Source organism: Girardinichthys multiradiatus, chromosome 3, assembly GCF_021462225.1.
Source record: "Girardinichthys multiradiatus isolate DD_20200921_A chromosome 3, DD_fGirMul_XY1, whole genome shotgun sequence".
Classification (NCBI taxonomy): domain Eukaryota; kingdom Metazoa; phylum Chordata; class Actinopteri; order Cyprinodontiformes; family Goodeidae; genus Girardinichthys; species Girardinichthys multiradiatus.
In genome coordinates, this window is record NC_061796.1 from 47,885,969 (window position 1) to 47,906,886 (window position 20,918).

General features: G+C 41.0%; 2 protein-coding genes across 2 annotated transcripts; one reads left to right on the forward strand and one right to left on the reverse strand.

Moving 5' to 3' along the window:
• Positions 1–9,479: 9,479 nt before the first annotated feature.
• LOC124865358 lies at positions 9,480–16,503 on the forward strand. The gene is made up of 3 exons (XM_047360369.1): positions 9,480–9,532; positions 12,406–13,572; positions 14,839–16,503. The coding sequence occupies exons 1-3, from the start codon at positions 9,481–9,483 to the stop codon at positions 15,231–15,233; spliced, it is 1,614 nt and encodes a 537-aa protein (XP_047216325.1). The 5' UTR covers position 9,480; the 3' UTR covers positions 15,234–16,503.
• A 147-nt stretch (positions 16,504–16,650) lies between these two features.
• Positions 16,651–20,347, reverse strand: si:dkey-11p23.7 (V-set and Ig domain-containing protein). The gene is made up of 3 exons (XM_047360370.1): positions 19,867–20,347; positions 18,184–18,573; positions 16,651–17,715 (listed from the first exon to the last, which is right to left on the reverse strand). The coding sequence occupies exons 1-3, from the start codon at positions 19,919–19,921 to the stop codon at positions 17,291–17,293; spliced, it is 870 nt and encodes a 289-aa protein (XP_047216326.1). The 5' UTR covers positions 19,922–20,347; the 3' UTR covers positions 16,651–17,290.
• Between the last annotated feature and the right edge of the window lie 571 nt (positions 20,348–20,918).

Consider the following 20,918-nt stretch of genomic DNA (forward strand, 5'->3'; position numbering starts at 1 on the left):
TCTATCTATCTATCTATCTATCTATCTATCTATCTATCTATCTATCTATCTATCTATCTATCTATCTATCTATCTATCTATCTATCTATCTATCTATCTATCTATCTATCTATCTATCTATCTATCTATCTATCTATCTATCTATCTATCTATCTATCTATCTATCTTTAGAAAGCCCGGAGAACTACAAAAATGGATCACAAGAAGGACAACAGGAAGAATCAGAACTCCATCTATGAGATTTACCTGGTGACTCTGCAGCTGTGGAGGCCCTGCAGCTGAGGACTGGCAGGAATATGTGGGCTCCCCGGGGCCCTCAGGTTCCTGGACAGCACCGACAGAGAGTCTCTGTAGATGACACCCTGCCGAGTGGACGTGATGGGACAGTGGTGACAGGTGGCCAGCTGGGAAGCAGTGACAGATGGAGGTTAACAGGCTGATCTCTCAGACACGTGTACAGCGTGAGTCCAGCGGTCACTGGGTAGGCACACCCTGGATGGGTCAGCAGCCAATCACAGGACAACTCCTTTTTTAGGTCCTGCTGACTTTAACAGCTTAGCCATGAATCCCTGTTTGCTGGTTAAATTCCACACACTGTGTTCAGAGGTGTCCACTCACTCTGTCCACGTACATCATCAAGCTCTGTTTTCCTGACAATGATACATATTTTGGACATTTTTGTTTGTGCAGGTTTTCCAAAAAAAGCACATTTCAGTGTTTAAACCCTATAACCTTTGCGAAAACACATTTTCTATTTATTTTGAAAATGTTACCAAAATCTTTTTACTGTGCAAATAATGTTGATTTATCACAGCAGAAGCCAGTATGTTACAAAATGTGAGACAGAAGGACGTTCTGCTGCTGGTTATACAAGATGTTCACCAACAGCAGCTGGCCCCCCTGCTGCTGCTCCATGTCTTCGACACCTTCACCGTCTCTGCAGGGTCCACCCTGTGCTGCCGTGAGGTACAGACAGAGGGGGGCAGCACTGAGGTTCGACTGGTTCGAGGCTGAGCAGAACAATCCAGTTTCAGCGTGTTTGAACCCAATTTACTGGGAGTAAGAATCATCATCCAGTCTCAGCGGATGCTGAATCTAAATCAAGCAGAGCGGCTCCCAAGGGCCCCACTGGCGCCACCGCCCTACTTGTACTTTAATTAGACTTCCTTTAACTTTCAGTTACATCTTGAAGGATTTCACGTATTTTACTATTATTTTATGATATTGCTTTAAGGCTGTGGCTGCATCAGCTGTTAAATTATTTGACAAAAAGTTAATAAAGTGAATTGTATCCATAAGTCAGATTTAAGGAAATAAATGTTTTACTGAATAAAATTATACTTATTGCTGTAATTCAAAATATTTCTATTACATTTAGCTTTATTTTTTAACAAAACTGCATTTCATTGTATAAAGCACAAGAGCACATAACATCTTTATTAGGGAATTTTTATTAATGGTCTTTAAAAATATTGCATGAATTAGACTCAATTCTACATAAAATCTAAATTTTCCTTCAAACATTACAAGAAAGTTTATAATTTGCCTTTATAATATTTATAGTTTTAATTTCTACCTGATATTAGGAACACACATTAAATCAATAATGCACTGTAACACGATCACATAATAAAGCAGGAACATAATTTAATTTATCAGAAAAATAAAATTACTCACGGAGACAAAGGTTGCCATGACGACGTTGCTGCAGCTGCTCCTGTCCTGATCCTGCAGAGAAATGAAGTGTTTCAGCTGGACAATCCTCCAGCTGCTGGGATCGGAGTTGACGTCATCAGGGGCGGGGCTAAACACACAGGTCATCATTTGAAAACCTCCTGAGGGATGTGATCCACACCTAGAGAAAATCTTGCACATTTTCAATGTATAAATAGGCACAGAAACTCCATCCATCCATCCATCCATCCATCCATCCATCCATCCATTCATCTATCCATCTATCCATCCATCCATCCATTCATCTATCCATCTATCCATCCATCCATGCATGCATCCATCCATCCATCCATCCATCCATCCATGCACAGTTCATCAGAGACCCTCAATCATGTTTTACATATTTTAAAAACTTGAAAGCATCTGAACCTTCATCCATGTAGAAATTCTCTATATCTAATAAATATATCCTGAATTCTCCAAACATCTCCCCATGTGGAAAAGTTATTGATTACTGGATCTTAAAGATTGTACATTTTTTTCAGTTATTCTCACAACAACTAAAACCTATAAATCATTTTCCAACATTTCCTCTTTTCAGTGTCCCAACAATCTAAATATTGTTTTTATTTTACTCAGAATTATTAATTTGGCATAATGTTTTCTTGCCCACTTGATGGAGCATTTTGCTTTCCACATAATGTTTTCATGTAAAAAGTCCCACTTGGATCCCAAATGAACCCAACATTTCAAGCACACTTCCAACACTTCCAAACTGCTTTTCATTCGTTTTATGCTCATTTGATCATAAATAGCTGAGTTTGGTCCTCCTTTCTTTATACAAAAGTCACTTGAGGGATCATTTAAAAATAACGTCACTCATATTGTCCCATTTCTAAGAACATAGAGTCTGAGTTAGATAATAGCAGTTATACAATGATGATAATGAAAGGATTACAGCGTGTCAGCCGAGTGGATTACAAATCCAGAGTTGAATGAACTCCAGAGCTCTGATATGTGTGGTTGGGTCTGAAGCCAGAACTGCCATCAGAACCCGAGCATGCCTGCAATGCATTTCATGTTATGCCTGACAGCAACGCCTGTGGCCGTAAGAAAGACTAATGTCCTGACCTAATTTTTCTTTTATTTCTTTTATTTTGTGCCGGAAGAAAACAATCCAGCAGACGTCATCTGCTGGATTGTTTGTCTCCTGGAGACAGAGAAAGTAGACTCTTCTGCCGTCCACGCATGTGGACCTTAAATAGTATTTGCAGCAACAGAACAATATATATTTCACATTGTCCACAGCCCAAGATTTGCGCTCCTTGCACCATTGAAACCGACGTTTGGCATTGGCATGAGTGACCAAAGGTTTGGCTATAGCAGCCCGGCCGTGTATATTGACCCTGTGGAGCTCCTGACGGACAGTTCTGGTGGAAACAGGAGAGTTGAGGTGCACATTTAATTCTGCTGTGATTTGGGCAGCCGTGGTTTTATGTTTTTTGGATACAATCCGGGTTAACACCCGAACATCCCTTTCAGACAGCTTCCTCTTGCGTCCACAGTTAATCCTGTTGGATGTGGTTCGTCCTTCTTGGTGGTATGCTGACATTACCCTGGATACCGTGGCTCTTGATACATCACAAAGACTTGCTGTCTTGGTCACAGATGCGCCAGCAAGACGTGCACCAACAATTTGTCCTCTTTTGAACTCTGGTATGTCACCCATAATGTTGTGTGCATTTCAATATTTTGAGCAAAACTGTGCTCTTACCCTGCTAATTGAACCTTCACACTCTGCTCTTACTGGTGCAATGTGCAATCAATGAAGACTGGCTACCAGGCTGGTCCAATTTAACCATGAAACCTCCCACACTAAAATGACAGGTGTTTCAGTTTCATTGTCCAACCCCTGTACCTGCTTTATAAATCCTACCTGGCTCTGCATCTGTCTTGCAGACCTGTTCCTGGGACCTACATGTTCATGCCACCAGGCGGCAGTCTCAGAACCAAGCAGAACTGTGCAGCTTTAGCCAAACTGCTGTGAGAGTGAACAAAATGTGACTCACTGAAGCTTGACCTCATTTGATTTTCAAACCACCAGCTGACGCCCTGCAGCAGGTTTCTGCAGCTACACAGGAACCATAAATCACCTCCAGAAAAGGAAAACTAAGTCCCATGATGAAGGTCACATGCAGAGTGGAAACTACAACCAGATGCATTAAAACTGCTTCTCCTTCATAGAAAAAATAAAACAAACAAACAAAACAACACATTCAATGGGGTTTGCAAGTCAGCTAAATATTCATCAGGATGTCAGGAGAAGGTGTTGAGTCAGTGGAGTCCACTTAATCTGGGTTAGTTGTAGTGAAATAAAAACTGAAGCAGGATAAATCATTTCCAGCTTTAATGGAACGTTAATCTGTACATTTCAGCAGAAAAACTAGTAAATCTACTAATAAATAAATTTAGGTTCCCAGATCTCTCAGCGGGTGAGGACATCGTGTCCACAGCCCTCCTCAGGTCACTGACTTTCTGTCAGATTTAGTCCTGGATTCTAGGTCCTCAAATCTGAATCCCACTGAGAACCTCAGGTCAGTTCTCAGAAAGCAGGTGGAGACACAGAAGCCAACAAACTGGTATCCACTTCAACATCAACTTCTCCTCCAAAGTTTTATCAAAAATGTCAACTTTTATTCAAACATGTTACTTTTAAAACATGAAGGCGAGGACGTTTTGATCTTTGGTGAAGATGTGATTGGAACCTTTTAACCTAAAATGTTCTTGAAGAACATCAGCCATCACATGACCACCAGCTTCTTCCAGCCCGACCCAGACGAGCATCTTATGCAAACTTCTTCCAAATCAGCCGTTGAGTTTGACTGACAAATAATTAGTTTCCATAAGAGACGGAGGAGGAAGAGTCTGGAAGACATTCTGTCCGCTGCTGGTGAGCAGGTAAGATCTCCTCCTCTACACTTTACTGGGCTCAGCTTTAAATCTGAGAGGTTGCAATAATAGTTCATATTTTTGGGTGAAATTTGAAGTTTGATCTTCATATTCCACCTTCCTCTTCCCTCAGATCTTCTAGGAAAACACAAATCTTCAGAAACTGCCTTTTTGTTCCTATTCTACTAGATGTAGTTTCATTATCTGAGTCACTTTATTCGTTTCAGTCTTTCCTCTTATTTATTTTACTGCTCAAATATAATTAGAAATGATAATAAATATTGCATCACTATTTATTTAAAACTGTAACTTATTTAATAAGTTAATTTAGTTAATTCAGTGGAATCACCCGATGTTTGGTGGAATAGATAGAACTGAGTTATGGAATAATAACTAAAAAATAAGTTCAATTAAATAAAGATTTCAGTATTTCAGTTAAAAAAATTTAATAATTACCTAAAATAAACACATCAAACATCAAAATAAATAAAATATATTATTCAAAAGCATCACTTCCCTATTTGGGAAAACAGACAAGATATTGTTTAGTTTAAGTTTTATTATCCTTAATGGAAGGATGTACCTATGATTCAATTGTGTTATTAATTTATTATAATGGCTGATCTTTGGTGCCCCACTTTGTGCTTCTGGATGCAATAACATGGAAACAAATTTCTCTCCATCTGTGTTTCTGTTTTTCATTCTTGACGTGCACATTATGGAGCTAACCGTTTTGTAGAAAACTTGGTTTTTCTTTTTTTTTTGTAATGGGGGCATGCCGTGGACCTCTTTTGCACCCCCTGGCATCTCTGCTTGTTTGGCATAGGCAGGCTGTGGGCCGTAGGGGCTACATTAGGCTCTGGTGGGTATCCCTCCCTCTTGACCTCTCAGGGGCAGGCTTACCAGATAGGATGGTAACGAGACCTCCCTACCTTGGTCCTTCTGTATTCTGGCTGTCATTGGTGACTAACTCCTGCTAGGCGTGGTCCCAGGCTTGGCCTGTGTGGCGGTAGATGGCGGTGTGGCTGGATCGGGGCGGTTTGGTTCCCTGCCTTCACACTGTGCCTCTTCGGCCTGAGGGCTGCTGCTCTTGTACTTCACTGATGACCCAAGATACCTCTGTGTGGGGCTGATGGCTGCCCTGGGGTGATGCCTTGTGTTGGTCTGCCTGGGGTTGCTGGTGCATTCTGGAGCTGTGTCCACCTGTCCCTTGCTGCTCCTTGGTGCTGGATGTTGCAATCGCACACCAACACACAGGTAATCCAAAGGTGTGAAGGTCATACAAACACATGTTACTATTACAGGTGTTGGACAATGAAACTGAAACACCTGGTTTTAGACCACAATAATTTATTAGTATGGTGTAGGGCCTCCTTTTGCGGCCAATACAGCATCAATTCATCTTGGGAATGACATATACAAGTCCTGCACAGTGGTCAGAGGGATTTTAAGCCATTCTTCTTGCAGGATAGTGGTCAGGTCACTACGTGATACTGGTGGAGGAAAACGTTTCCTGACTCGCTCCTCCAAAACACCCCAAAGTGTCTCAATAATATTTAGATCTGGTGACTGTGCAGGCCATGGGAGATGTTCAACTTCACTTTCATGTTCATCAAACCAATCTTTCACCAGTCTTGCTGTGTGTATTGGTGCATTGTCATCCTGATACACGGCACCGCCTTCAGGATACAATGTTTGAACCATTGGATGCACATGGTCCTCAAGAATGGTTCGGTAGTCCTTGGCAGTGACGCGCCCATCTAGCACAAGTATTGGGCCAATGGAATGCCATGATATGGCAGCCCAAACCATCACTGATCCACCCCCATGCTTCACTCTGGGCATGCAACAGTCTGGGTGGTACGCTTCTTTGGGGCTTCTCCACACCGTAACTCTCCTGGATGTGGGGAAAACAGTAAAGGTGGACTCATCAGAGAACAATACATGTTTCACATTGTCCACAGCCCAAGATTTGTGCTCCTTGCACCATTGAAACCGACGTTTGGCATTGGCATAAGTGACCAAAGGTTTGTCTATAGCAGCCTGGCCGTGTATATTGACCCTGTGGAGCTCCTGACGGACAGTTCTGGTGGAAACAGGAGAGTTGAGGTGCACATTTAATTCTGCCGTGATTTGGGCAGCCGTGGTTTTATGTTTTTTGGATACAATCTGGGTTAGCACCCGAACATCCCTTTCAGACAGCTTCCTCTTGCGTCCACAGTTAATCCTGTTGGATGTGGTTCGTCCTTCTTGGTGGTATACTGACATTACCCTGGATACCGTGGCTCTTGTTACATCACAAAGACTTGCTGTCTTGGTCACAGATGCGCCAGCAAGACGTGCACCAACAATTTGTCCTCTTTTGAACTCTGGTATGTCACCCATAATATTGTGTGCATTTCAATATTTTGAGCAAAACTGTGCTCTTACCCTGCTAATTGAACCTTCACACTCTGCTCTTACTGGTGCAATGTGCAATCAATGAAGACTGGCTACCAGGCTGGTCCAATTTAGACATGAAACCTCCCACACTAAAATGACAGGTGTTTCACTTTCATTGTCCAACCCCTGTATATTAATGTGGCCACCTACTTCGATGCTTCATCTAGTCTTGGTTTAAAAAAGTTAATCATGCAATTAGGATTTTGTCTTGAGATATACTTTTTGTAGAGCAAATCTTTCCCTGGCACATGTTGGCAAACGCCTGCTCCATATGCTATGTCAATGACAGGACATGTCAGGACAGGTTTACTCATGGGTGAAAGTAGTTTTAAATTCTTGAGGGGGGAGTGGGGAGGCACTGGGGGCATGCATGCATATATATATATATATATATATATATATATAAATGTGTGTTAATTGATACTCTCATCTGTGGCCCCCTAAATGGAGGAGGAAGAGCTATGGAAGTGGGAGGGAGTGGAAATGCGAAGCAGATCAGAAAGGTAGGGGGGAGCGAGTTTGTTGGTGCCTTGAATGTATACAGAAGAATTTTGTTAACAAATTTAACTGGGAGCCAATAGAGCTGCTGCAAGGCTGGGATGATGTGATGAAAAGAGGGGATTTGGGTAATAATATGAGTAGCTGAATCTGAACCACTTGAAGCTTATTGAGGGATTTTGGAGGAAGATCAAAGAAAAGAGAGTTGTAGTAATCGATGCAGGAGGTGACAAGGCTATGGAAAAGAATAGATGAGGAGTGTGGGGAAAAGAAGGGACAGAGATGATTGATATTACGTAGATGACAATCGGCAGAACGGGTTATGTTATTGATGTGAGAGGTAAAGGAAAGAGTTCTATGGAGGATGACACCAGACTCTTAACCTGACCTGGGGGGGCTATAGAACCGACAAGTGAAAGGGAGAAACTGTCAGCTTTGGATTGAAAAGATTTGGGTCCTACAAGGAGGATCTCAGTTTTGTCATTGTTGAGTTTAAGGAAGTTAGATGTGAACCAACATTTCATTTCAAATAAGCAGGAAGTTAGGGAAGAGGGTGGGAGCGTGGAATTTGGCTTACAAGAAAAACAGAGCTGGGTGTCATCTGCATAAAAGCAGAAATGGATGTTAGACTTCGGAAGATATTGTTGAGGAAGAAGCTAGATGACAAAAAGTAGGGATCCCAGGACAGAGCCCTGGGGAACACCGGTTGTGACAGAGGATGGATGGGAACTAAAGGACTTAAGTTAACTAGCTGAGAGTGACTAGAAAGGTCAGAATGAAACCAGTCGAGGGGGACGTGAGTGATGCCAACTGAACATGATCTGTGGAGAAGGAGAAGAAGAAGAATGAGAGTAGAAAGTAGACCTGAATCAACTGCAATCAGAAGATCGTTGATGGTTGTTATGAAGGTGGTTTCAATACCGTGATGGGGATGGAAACCGGACTGGAATTGTTTGTACAGGTTAATATGACTTTAATGGGAGTGAAGTTGGGAGGCAACTGTTTTTCCAGTACTTTGAAAGAAATAAAAGGTACGTTAGAAATGGGGCAAGGGTTATTGTAGTTGTTGGGATCTGAGCCAGATTTCATCAGGGAGATAACAGTGATCTAAAAAGGGTAGGAAATGTTCCTGAGGTGAGTGAGGAGTGAATGATGGCAGATATGAAGGGGAGGAGAGTGTTAGGACTTGCAAAATCAAGGGCCCCTGAATGCAGACTAGCAGGCAGCATGATGGTAGGTGAAAAAAGGATTTAATAAATAAAAAACTCACTCATAGAAAGAGGCAGGAACAAAACAATAAATGAGCAGGCAAGACAGGCATGGCATGATCCAAAAATCAAGACATGAGTATGATCCAGAAAATGTTTCCGCGACAAATGACAGAACAGGTGTGTATTTATGGAGTGTGAACCAGGTGAAGCAAGAAGACAGATTATCTAGGTGCAAGTGAAACGAATAAAGTTGACTGACAGGACAAAACATGGCTTGAGCAGAACGGAAGTCCAAGGATACAAACTAATAGAAATACAACTACAAAAACATGAAACTAAAGCATAACCAGGAGAACGATTCAAAACCTTAACTGTGAAACAGACCAATAAAACCCAAGAACACCCACAAATCATAACAGAGAGGCTGAAAGCAGAATTTAATTAAATCTGTCAGGACTGGATCGAGCACACAAGTGGAGGATTTAGATTTATTGATTTAAAGATTGCTTTTGTTAGGTTGTGTTTAACTAAACTGGGTTAAATTGTCACACTAACATGACAAAAGAGAATAAAAGAAAAAAAAACCCATTTGTTTAATAAAAACTATCCCTCATTTTTGTTTAATTTTAATGAGACTGTTGTTTCCTGAAAGATCTCATTTTGAGACCTTTTCTGAAAGGAACATTTGTTTCTTTGTTCCAGAGCCATGACCAGAACATCCGGCCTCGTCTTCCTGCTGCTGGCAGCTCAGATCCCAGGTAAACATTTTCCATTTTCATCTCTGGGAACAACAGTTTATGTTAGTGGTTTATTATTTATTATTATTATTAAATTTAGGATCCTTTCCTAGCTTGAATAATTATTAGGTCACGTTTAGGTGAAACCACAAATATTTCTCTGGAAATAAGCAGATATTGGACTAAAACTAAGTCAAAAAGCAACAAAGACCCTCAAAAAAACTTCATAAAGCCTGAAGAACTATTAGAAATGTGTGTTTCTCCTGTTGACCATCAAATTTAATCTCCTGAAAGTTATTGTCAGAAGCCCCATTTATTGACAGACTCCACTGGTCTGTCTTGGCTTCTTCTCTGTATCGGCTACTGAGTGTTTTATAAAACTTTAACGATGAACCTTTTAGCTCCAAACTGGATCAACATAGCAGTGAAATTCAACCAGTAAAGCATTTATCGCAGCGTGTTTCATAGTGATTACAGCCGAATTACACGAAACATCTTGTTATGCTGTATAACATGAATAAAATCGCTCAGAATCAGGGCAAACATGTCCCAATTACAGATGTTTTAATTCATCCCATCAAACCAAAAGAACTGAACATGTTTCCTATCAACATACTTGGTGGCAGCGTTCCTCGGTTCTGTTACATCTAAAACTACTCAGTAACAATCATGATTTATTTATGTTTAGAACAGAAACACAATAAAACATTCACACATTGGTAGATTACAGAAATAAATTCAATATTTCCTTTAGAGACTTCACTCATATTTCAGAATGTAACTACTGGACCTGAGCTGGTATGATGTTGTCACTGTTTGCTAACTCTGAGAAAAATACCAGTTTATACAAAAATAATGATAAAGTACAGCATGATATAACTACTTTTATGTATAACAGAAAAATGCGTCATATTCCTATTGCTTCAACAATAAAATAACAAATTGATGATTAAAGTTATTATAATGTAATCTGTGTGTATTTTGATTTAGACCCATAGAGACATGCATAGAAGGAGACAACAGAGGTGAAGACAGTCTGTTTAAAAGCAGAATCACTTATTTCATGACACTCATTTACCACCTAAAGCTGTTTCATTGATCAGAGATACGACTCTAATTCAGTCACAAATACTGAGATCAAATTTCATTTTAGAAGTCCTTAAATCATTTTAAGATTTATTTTTCTAATATTATTATACATGTTTGCTGTGCTCCTCTTCATAGACTGTCACATATATAAAAAGCTGATATTTGCTGGTACATTAGTCTGGGTTTGTGCCAACTAACCAGCCAATAGTTTGACTGATGTGCTGCTTTTAGCTTAGACAACTCTAAACAGCTTAGCTTGACAACTCTAGAATTAAACTGTGACAACAGGTGATGGATGAATACACATCCCTGAGGAACATCTGTGTTTCATACGAGACAATGAGAGGACCCGCTGAGGTTGCCACTTACATTCAGATCACACCAGCACTTTCAAACAACATGGGCTTGGTTGGACTGTGTGAGCAGATCAAATGATTTAATTTTATCTAAATGATCCAAAACACTGAAGATAGCACCTTCAGCTCGCCGGTTAACCCAGTTAGCAAACTGCAGCTAATCCAGAAGTCCAACACCTAACAAGGTCCGGTTGGTTGTTGTTCCTGTAAGCTAGACAACCACCTCATTCTGAATAATGCATCACTGGTGGTCATAGGGAAATATTCAGAGATTCAGAAGACAAGAACATTTTCAGCTTCAAATTCTAACTGGTACCAAGATCCATGTAAACAGACGATGTTTAGATCACTACATTTTTACCGTATACATCAACAACAGAATAATAAGAAAGGATGATGTGAACACAGGTTTTGACTTAAGTAATTTAAGTTGTCACATATATTAGGTTCATTTTTTATGGTCAGTACCAAAACTGCTGAATACAGGACAGACCCAGTCCCATATCGGGTCAGAACACAATGCAAAGTTTGATGGTCAAATACAGGATGACTCAGGCTGCCCGTTCCATGCTCCATATAACTGGAGAAAGCCCGGTAGTTCAGGACTTTCTTTGACATCTCATTAAAAGGATTTTAAGCTGTCAGGAACACTGAGAACATCTTAGCGGTTCTGGAACCGTAACCTTTAAAGCCTTGGTAAATGGGCCAACACAATAACAAATATTCCTGTCGTGCATTTTAACATTTTAAGCAGTAGTTGCAGTAATTAAGCAGAGATGACTGGTACCAAATGCTGATGGTTAAAGATTGTTTCAGAACCACTACCACCTAAGTAGGGCTTTCCCTGGAGTAAGACTCTCCTCCCTGGACTCTGGTTGGGTCCTGCTTTCTGCAGCTGAGATGACGGGGATGAGGAAAGGTCCCTGGAAAGAACCTGGTTCCGGGGAGATTCTGGAGTTAAACCCAACCTTGTCCCAGCTTTGGTGTTTCAGTGCATTTACATTCAGTGTGAAACAGCACACTCCAAATTATGAGACACAGAGATGGACGTAGGGCAAAGTTTCAATGATCCACTGCTGGGAGAGGTTAAACCTGCAGTATCTCATCTGATAGGCTGAGTGTAGGTGCTTCATTAAGGACACAATTAGGTGCTTTTCAGATCCCAACAGTCACCAGTAATCAGGAAGTGCTAAATAGTTTTATTTTACTTGAATCCAGTAAGAACCTCCAGTAATTCCATTTATAGCAGTTTTGACCCAGTTACATTCAGTCAGATTCAGTTAATTACTTATCATAATAAAATGCAGAAGAAAGGAGGAAAGAAAACCATCAGATCCAAAAGTTCCCTTTGATCCATTCCCGTTCCTGAAGGTTCTCAACATTTCAGAAACATTAAGCAGATCTCTGATGCTTTCAGTTTAACTTCAGCAGATCTTTTCTCCTTTACAGCCTCTCAGACACTTACCAGTACTGGCAAGGAATTCATTGTTGTTTTTCCAGAAAACATTGCCTACTATCACCCTTCTAGTCCGGAAAACAAGATCTGGATCACTGCCCTACACAATGACACAGTTATCACAATCTCTCCGTCCCCCGCAGAGGGTTCACCTCAACATCTGACAGCTGGAGAGACGAAGAGTTTTAATATGACCCAAGAACTCGGGAAGCTAGACTTCAATAACTACTTGAATTCTACTCCTTTTGAAGTTTTCAGCATCTCTGACAAAACCATTAACATTACCAGCTCCAAAGATGTTGTCGTCCAAGCCATCAGCATCAAAAAGAGGAGCATGCAGTCCGCTCTAGTTATTCCTGCTGACAAACTCAGCATGAAATACTTCCTCCCACCGGTGCCTAAAATTGAAGGAACAACTGATCAAGGGGTTCTTGTCGTAAACGTTACAGAGAGAGGCCCGTTCAGACTCATCATCATCAACCCTAGTAATGATACTGTGAAGGTGGCCATTAAAGGGGGAGATGAAATCTCAGGTGACATAAAGTCTGGGAAAGTTGCTCAAATCTGGGTCACCAACACCTCAACATCTCAGTTTGTCGAAGCAGATAAGCCCGTGGCAGTCTTCTTCAGCCACCCCTGTGCTACGCAGTATGACTGTACCTGCGGGCTTCTGCATGCCATGCTGCCTCCGGCCAAGAACCGCACTATGAACTTTCCTGTTCCTCCTGTTCTGGCTGAGCAAGCATCCATTCTCTTGTCTGATCAACATTTCAGAGGATATGAGAGTTTTAAATCTTACTCAGCAGTTGTTCAGTCGGCAGGCACAGCCATCCTCTATCAGCCCTCTCTACTCCTCACACTTATCCCAGAAGAAGAGTTCGGAAGCTGTTTTGTTGTCCCGTTCATCAAGAATAAGAAAAACTTTCTTATCATCGTGGTCCACAAGGAGCACAAAGATGGGATTCACGTCGGAAAGGTTCCTCTGAATAATACAGATTGGCAGGAGTTGAAGGGAACAGACTATGTCTCAACGAATCTCAGCACATCATCTCCAAATACCTTCGTCTGGCACAATTCGTCCATAATGGCCGTTTACTTCGTGGGCAACGAGGAAAATACATGGTTTGGGAATCCTGCCCCAGTTGTCAGTGTAACCCCAGGTAAGGAGTCACACAGTGTCCTAAATTCCTAAAGATTTTTGGACCGAATAATTCATATTCTGATGGGTGCTCTGTAGACGGTTAGCACATTCTGTCACGGAGTGACATTTTTGGACTTTGTTTGTGGCTTTATGTTTGTTTACCTTTTGCTTAGATTTTTCTATTTTGGTTTTTGTATCATGTTTTTCTTTTCTCCCTCTTCCGCCTCCTAGTGTTTACTACTTAAGTTCTTTTATGGTTGTTTTCTTATTACTTTGTATGGTTTATTATTATTATTATTATTGTAATTATTATAGTTCTTGATCTTCCCTGGATTCTCTAGTTTTATTTCTCTTTAGTATCTTTATGGTTAATTGTGTTTTATTATTTGTTCCTTTGCACTCTTCTTGTTTACTAGTTTATTTTCTGTTTCCTTTCCAGTTAATTCAGTCAGTGTGGTTTTAGGTTTGTATTCAGGTTTTCTTCATGGGTTCTTTGTTTGTTCTCAGGTTGTTCTTGTTGTTCCCATGTTCCCTCTAGTTTCTCTGTTTACTTTAGTCATGATTATTCTAGTTTTCTTATTCTCCATTTGATTATTTATCTTTGTCTATAGGTTTGCTTGGTCTGTGTTTCTGTTTATTAGGTACTTTGTCCATCCTCAGTCTTTGTATTTTTCACACCTGTTCCTTCTGCTTCCCTGCCTCCTTGTTTCACCTGTTCCCTGATGATCTGCCTTTGTTATCTCACAGTATATAAGTTGGTTTTGTGTGTTTGTTCGTTGCTGGTTCCTTGTGTTCGTCACACCTCATTCTTGTCCATGATTATGCTTTGTTTTTTGACACGCCTTGCCTTGGGAAACCTGCAGTGATTTTGCTACGTTTTTTGACCTTATAAATAAATCTTTGAATTTCAAAGATGATCCTGCCGAGCTCTTGTCTGCACTTTAGTCTGATCTAAAACCACATTTTGACACATTCAACTAGTGCTCATTTATGGTCAAAAAATTATATCCATCCATCCAATTCCAAGGCATTTCCTGTCCAGAAGGGAAATGGCGTTCCTCCAGCTAGTTCTGGGTTGTTTGGACATTCAATCACAATGATGTCTGGAGTCGTCCTTTTTGATGCATGTCCCACTGGGAGGAGATCCTAAAGAAGACCTAGAGCTCACTGGAGGAACTATATATCCTTTGTGGCCTGGGAATGCCTTGGGATCCCGCAGAATGAGCTGCAGAGAGTCACTGTGGAGAGGGATACTTTATTTTATGTCTTTTTCACTCTCCAACAGATTTCAGGGGCTGTGCTGTGACTCCAGAGGAGATAAATATCCTATATGATGCAAAAAGTTGGCAAGACTCGATACAATCCTGTAAAGATATAGGTCTACATCTCATCAGCCTTTCTGACAAGAGTTTACAAAAACACATCTGCAGCAAGCTTCCTAAAAACTTTGTGCAGAATGTGTGGATCGGCATGCGTCGCAGCTCCATGACTGGAGATTGGTATTGGTTGAACAGACATCCATTCAACAACACCAACTGGGCTCCTGAGGAGCAGGTGGGTAATGGCCAGTGTGGCGTTATGAGTCTGAAATCCAGCAGGAACTGTGGCTGGAATGACGAGGACTGCTGCAAGACCATCCACCCTGTCTGCTACAGAGATCCAGTAATCCTACAAATATGATGTGGTGAAAAATGTATCCCAAATCAGGCAGAGTAAGATGTTTTCTGCTCCAGTTTCTCCAGGATCTGAGCATAGCTACTTCCATAATTATCATGGTCCTCATAGTCATCAGAAAACGTTAGAAAGATTAAAATAATAGATTAAATTAATATTTTTCTGTAACTCTGGCTGTAGCTTATTTTAATTAAATCGGTTGGTTAGTTTAGCCTCTAACTGCTCATGTTCTGGGAATATTTTACACAACTTGGTTCTTGGAGATCATAAATGGAGGGGTCCCAACACAAAGCAGGCATCATTGCGCCCCCTGATGGCTCCTCATCCTAACCGAGTAGTTTTTGTTGCACAGTTTTCGGTTATTATTTTGGGCCACAGAAAGTTGAAGCATAGATAAGTTCTGATTGTCTGCTGTAAATATTTATTTGCTGATGTTTGCTTGTGTCTCGGCTGTGGAACATAACGGTCATGTAAAAGACTTCAGACCCAAATCATACTTTCACAGATGCAGGTGACAGTCCTCTCTCTCAGATACAGTAGACAATCGAGCTTCTTGGTTAGGATTAAGAACCAAATGTTAGAACCTTTTTCCACCTGATCGTACCCACGGATTCTAGAAGAACAAGTCCAGTTAGCACTTGTTTAGCTTCACAAGATGGAGGAACGTTCCTCCATCTACAAGCACCTGGCTTCTGTCTGCAGTCAGAGTCCAGATAATATTTAGTCCTGAATTAAAAGTCATTCGTAGAGTTGCAGGAATTTATCTTCATCTTCATGCATCATTTCTGAACTCAAAGGCTGCAGATGATATTAAGAATATTGTTTTAAAGAAGTTATTTTCAACAGGGAAAAAATACATTGATGCATTTTCACCTTTTTTCTCTCGAGTTGCATTTAATAGTTTCTCCTATATAAAAAAATAAAATGATATAGCATTAACTAATATTTCTAGCACCAAGTGCAGTCTGTGGATCTAATTATTTAATGGATTTTAAAGCATTTAATCTCTGAAGAAGTAATTATTTTAGTGTCTGTTCCAGAACATTAACCTCTTAATTGTAGTTATCGGATTTAGGGTTAAATTGATTCTTTGTAGTTTGATCCATGTTGACAGAGTTAAGACTGAAACTAACAAATAATGAATCTAATTCTTTGTGTGACTTTGCTCTAAATTTATCACCATAGAAGCTGTATAAATGAAATGATAATAATATAATTCTTATTACTCTTATTAGTATGTTGTTATTATTTATGCCAATAAATCGGTTGTAATGTGTCAAACTGGAAGTTTCTTTTATTTCCTGCAAACACAAACATCCTCAGGTTTAACATTTTGTTCCTAACGAGCATCAAGGTTTGTGCTCAAACTGTTCAAATGATCTTAATGTCAGAACATTTTTCAACATTACCTGAAACAAATGAGGTCAGTTTGTTTCAAAACTTTATTAGATGTTTGTCTCAGAACAAACAGGAAGCATTTAGCTGAAGATTTCAGAAGATGAATGAACATCATGAGATACTATAATAACACTTTATTTCATTCAGAAAAGATAATTATGACTAATAAGGGCTCCAGAGGTTCTGTGGACCTGTGTTCTGGTAATACAAGAAGATGGAAAAATTACCTAAATTAACATTATGATAAAATAATAGAATGAAACCTGAAATAATAGGAACTGTTTCCTGTCTGGACTCGGTCCTAAACCTCCAGGAACTAGAGAACAGAACCGCGGCTTTATTTCACTATGAATTTCTATAAAATGACAAAAATATTTATCTTGCCCTCACATCCTGCAGTTCAGACCTTCTTCAGCTGTGATATGTGAAGTTCTACCATCATCTTCTGTCCATCCAGCACAACAATTATTCGACAGTGATATGATCAGAAGAATGATGATTAGATGGGAAATATTCAGTGAGACCGACCCACAGAGCTGTTCATGTTGATCATAAAAGAAGTGGAACAATGTTTCTATTATTAAATGAGTAAATAAGCCATTAACCAACATTTTAGGCACCTTACAACTACTTTTACATTTAATATGACTGGAAGTCCAAGCAGGTCATTTCCTCCAGCAGCTGACTCCCTGCAGAACCCCTCCTTGGACCACCCACAATCCAACCCCCACCACCAGAACCACTTTAGCCCCAAGAGCCACGGACAGCAGGAGAAGAAGAAGAGTCGGTGTCCCGGTTGATGAAGGTAAAGGCCGGGGATGCAGGACATACAGGGCGGCCTGATCTTTGCCCAGCGGGTTGGAGGCGCTGCAGGTGTACTGCTGACCCGGGTCCACTTCTCGCAGCTGGCTCACGGTGTGGTATCGACCAGGTGAGCCCTGAGTCATCGGCTCCACGACTGAAGCTTCCAGCAGGTCGTCCGGGCCGAGCCACTGGACGTCCGGCAGCGGCGATCCCTGGACCCGACACAGAGCTCTGTACCCAGACTGCTCGCTGCCCTCCACAGATAGGGCCAGGATCTTTGGAGGAGCTGCAGTGCAGAGAGAGGACATCAGGAGTTAGCCTTAAACCTTCAAACCTCTGTGAGCTTTTAATTCGAGACTGATGCAGTTTATTGACAAGAACAACAGGATGCATGAACATTGCGGGATTAGGAAAATGAGGGTCCCTCGAGCAACATAACACCCACACAGCATGATGCTGCCACCCTCGTACTTCAGAGTTAGGATGGTGCTCTCAGGCTTGTTAGCTTCCCTCTTTTTCCTGCGGATGTAACCATGTTTAAATGTTCTGTATGAGCAGATGCTCTCATTGGCACAGTTATGGCTTCTTGTTTACTCTAGCACTGAGGCAACATTTCTGTCCAGCAACATTTTTAAACTGAGCTTTAGGTCAGCTTCCTGTAGCACTGAATACAGAAACTATTCAGTGAGACTCAAGTTTCAGAAGCAGTGAAATGATTTGGAAGTTTAACCTTCCTACAGGTTTTTCACCGTACCTTCCATTCGCAGCCTGGTGCCCATTTTATCCTCAAAGCTGATGTGCTCTCGCCCCTGAACCTCCACTCTGCAGTAGTAACGCCCGTTGTCCTGCAGGGTGGCGCTGTTGATGCGCAGCGACAGGTCGTGCTCCTTCGGGTTGCCCTCCAAACGGTAGCGTTGGTCCTGCTGCGGACCTGGTTCACAGGTGGGGTCCTGGGGCCGGCTGGTGCACCGGTATAGGACGGTGGCGGCTGTTCCGTGGCCCAGGCGCCACAGCACCTGCAACGAGGAATGCTGGGAGTGGTGGGGGTGGCTGAAGGTACAGGGCAGCACCACCGGGTAGCCATCAATGCCTCGCACTTCCGACTGGACTTTCATGGACCAGCTGTCGTCACCGGAGGCAAGAACTGCAGGAAAACCCAATTGGAACATTAAGAAGGTGGAGAAGCCAGTGTGTTTTTTACTGAGCGACAGGTGAGGCAGTAAAATGTTACCTGGTTCTATTTGTTTACATCATTAAAACTGTCAAAACTAACATTATGGATCCGAATTGTAAAAAAGTGCTCAAAATAAAATCTAATTATGACAAAACAGAAACGGGCCCTGAAAGATACTAAAAGTGTGATTATCTGTAGGAATTGGAGTTTTCTTGATCATTTTGATCTTCAGTTTTGTGCCTTTTTTATTTTAGTGAATTCCAGATCTTCTGATCTCTCAACTGTTTAGTCATGTTCTGGTTCCTCCTGTGTTTCTTTGTAATGTTTTCATGGTTCCTGAGTCATTTTCATCCATTCTTCCTCTGTGTCTCAGCTTCTTCGGGTAATTAGCCTCACCTGTTTCCTGTACCAGAGATCACTCTGCAGGTTTCAGTCTTTCTGTTGTCTTCATTAGTGCCTTCTGCTGTTCTTTGTCAGTCTTTCTTTCTTTAATAAACTTCCATTTCACTGTAGCCCTTTTTAGATCATTTAGGGAAGTTCTTTCCGCTTCACAATAACTAAAAGGTTCTGGCACAAAATGGGGAGTGGGTTGAAGTCAACCCACCACCATAATACTTCTGCTACACCTCTGGAGTTAGCCAATATCCACTTGTCCTGGGTGGGTTTGGTATTTCCAGCCGTCATTGGGCGAGAGGAGGGGTTCACCCTGCACAGGTTGCCAGTCCATCATAGGACACCACAGAGACACACATGATGAAAACCATCACTCCTGTGTGGTAAATGAAAGGTGTTGTAACCAGTGAGCAAAAGCCATGTTAGGTTAGGCAAGGAGGCACCTATGCTGCTGCAGCTCTAATGTGCTTCAACATGACCTTGCAGTAGTCTCTGTGCTGGAATGTAATTATTTGAAGGTTACTTAAGGATGGCTTGTTTCAGCAGAACCACTCCAGAACATCACAGATATTCTCCATCAATGAAAGGAAACAGATTTATTCATTATTCTGCTGAAACATCAATAATAAAACCATAAATATGATGATGGTTGATCTACAGACAGTTTTTAAAGCTGAAGGTTATAATGTTCATACATCTAAAGACTGAAGGTAAAGTTTGTTTCAATAACAAAGAAAAGTTGGTTTTATTTGTTCTCAAGAGTGACCTGGTATATTCAGTGAGAACATATTTCTCCTCTCCAGCCAAACTACAGAAAAAGGAAACTCCTGACAGGTTAAAGAAGGTTGTTTGGGTCAGAAATGTGCTCACCTCCAGTGGCAAACAGCAGCAGAACCAGAGGGTGACAGATCCACGGAGCGTCCATTAGGAGACCAGTGAAGATATAAAACCCCCGAGCCGGACTGTTTCTGTCTGACCACTGTGACTCAGAACCTCCTACACATTTCTCAGCAGGTTTTCCATTCCTTTATATGAAGTTCCTCTATTCCTGCTGGTTTAATCATCAGCAGTTCTGTTTGAAACCATCAAGAACCCCAAGCAGAAAATGCTAAGAATAAAATACTCAACTGTTTCTGATCCAAACTCAGTACTTTAAAGTTTAATGCTTCCAACCTGGAGGCCGTTAGCTTCACTTCTTTGGAAGTAGAACAGGAAGAGACAGGAGCAGCCGTTAGAGGGCGCCATCACCACAAGCTAAAAATGTTTGTTTACAACTGTGTAAAAATCTACACTTTTGGTAACTTCATCTCCTTCCATGGATGCTTCATATCTCCTCCACCATGACACAAGGTCAAACTGCAGACACAGCGTTGAGGTCTACATGCTTTAAACCCGGCAGGATTGTTGATCATCTGGTAGAAATAATAAAACATGATTCCTGGTTTTCAGTCGTGGCCGGGAGATGTTTCTCGATATGAGATTGTCTGAATTTCCTTAAGTTTTCATAGAAATGTTTGAAGAGTTGATTGAGAAGCTGACGTTCCTTTTATCAGATCAGATCATATAAAGTAATATAAATATCACATAGTATTCTCTCATATCATAGGCTGTATTATATATGATCATACATTACTGTAATGTATGAGACAATATTGGACCATATTGTAGCGTAATTTGAAAGTCAATCATATTACATCATATCTGCTATTCATTGATAAACGTCTTGTTACAGATTGTATCACATCAATAATATTGAATCATATCACGTATCACCATTCATCTGGTAGTATATCTCTTTGTCTTGTATGCTGTTTTATCAGAATATAATATAATACCTTCTACGGCAATCACAGCAAACAGTCCACAACATCAAATGTTAAAATGTCCAATAAATAACACAATTGGCATAGAAGAACAAACAT